The sequence below is a fragment of the Poecilia reticulata genome, linkage group LG12 (assembly GCF_000633615.1).
Source record: "Poecilia reticulata strain Guanapo linkage group LG12, Guppy_female_1.0+MT, whole genome shotgun sequence".
NCBI classification, from domain to species: Eukaryota; Metazoa; Chordata; class Actinopteri; order Cyprinodontiformes; family Poeciliidae; genus Poecilia; species Poecilia reticulata.
In genome coordinates, this window is record NC_024342.1 from 26,240,037 (window position 1) to 26,241,203 (window position 1,167).

General features: G+C 42.0%; 1 protein-coding gene across 1 annotated transcript in view; it reads left to right on the top strand.

The window, feature by feature from the left end:
• Positions 1-974, top strand: part of sh3glb2b (SH3-domain GRB2-like endophilin B2b) — a 16,367-nt gene extending 15,393 nt beyond the window's left edge. The window contains exon 8 of the mRNA XM_008424827.2: positions 730-974. Coding sequence (XP_008423049.1) covers positions 730-837 — 108 coding nt within the window. The 3' untranslated portion in view covers positions 838-974. The remainder of the gene's footprint in view (positions 1-729) is intronic.
• The last annotated feature ends 193 nt before the right edge of the window (positions 975-1,167 follow it).

Sequence of the window (1,167 nt, forward strand, 5' to 3'; positions counted from 1 at the left end):
GTTCAGATTTAGTTCAGACTCAGTTCAGACTCAGTTCAGACTCGGTTCAGATTCAGTTCAGACTCAGTTCAGATTTAGTTCAGATTCAGTTCAGATTTTTAGTTCAGTTTCAGTTCAGACTCAGTTCAGACTCTGTTCAGATTTAGTTCAGACTCAGTTCAGATTCAGTTCAGACTCAGTTCAGATTTAGTTCAGTTTCAGTTCAGATTTTTAGTTCACTTATTTTATTGAGGCAATCGGCTAGTGAGTCTGCTCTGGGATCCATCAGTAATGCCTCCACCTGCCTCTAGGGGCTGGTTTCATCCAGAAGTCGCTCAGCTCTCACTCTCTGTTTCGCAGCTGCTGTTAAATGCAAGACGTTGATTTTTCAGTTTTCTAAATAAAATGATACAAATGATAACAGTGAGTGACTTTAATCTGGATTAATCGTAGCAGAAACGGAAAATAATGACATCATTAACCGTTTCCTGGTTTTAGTTTAAAGATGTTTATCGTTCTTTCTCTCAGCTTGTATTGTTTCAGGAAGAGCAGAAGCTTCTTAAAGAGACAGAAGCCCAATTTCAAGTTCAGGTTGCGAACGTGATACATTTACACAGCGGTGAAACTCTTAAAGGGCCGGTGTTTGATTTCTGCCTGGTCGTTCTGTCGGTTGGCTCCTTTTGGAAACTTTCCTTCAGCTTGTAGATGTTTTATTGTCTTGACCCGTTTTCCTGTGTGGTTTCTGTCCAGGTCATCACCGTCTACACGGTACCAGGAATGGATCCTGATTGGCTGGTGGGAGAGCGGGGCAACGACAAGGGCAAAGTGCCTGTGACCTACCTGGAGCTGCTAAGCTAATGGACCGTTAGCATCCTGTCTGATGAAACATCGGAACCAGATTCAGTTCAGACTCAGTTCAGACTCGGTTCAGATTCAGTTCAGACTCAGTTCAGATTCAGTTCAGACTCGGTTCAGTTTCAGTTCAGACTCGGTTCAGATTCAGTTCAGATTCAGTTCAGTTTCAGTTCAGACTCGGTTCAGATTTAGTTCAGATTTAGTTCAGTTTCAGTTCAGATTTTTAGTTCAGACTCATTTCAGATTCAGTTCAGATTCAGTTCAGACTCAGTTCAGACTCAGTTCAGACTCAGTTCAGATTCAGTTCAGACTCAGTTCAGATTCAGTTCAGAT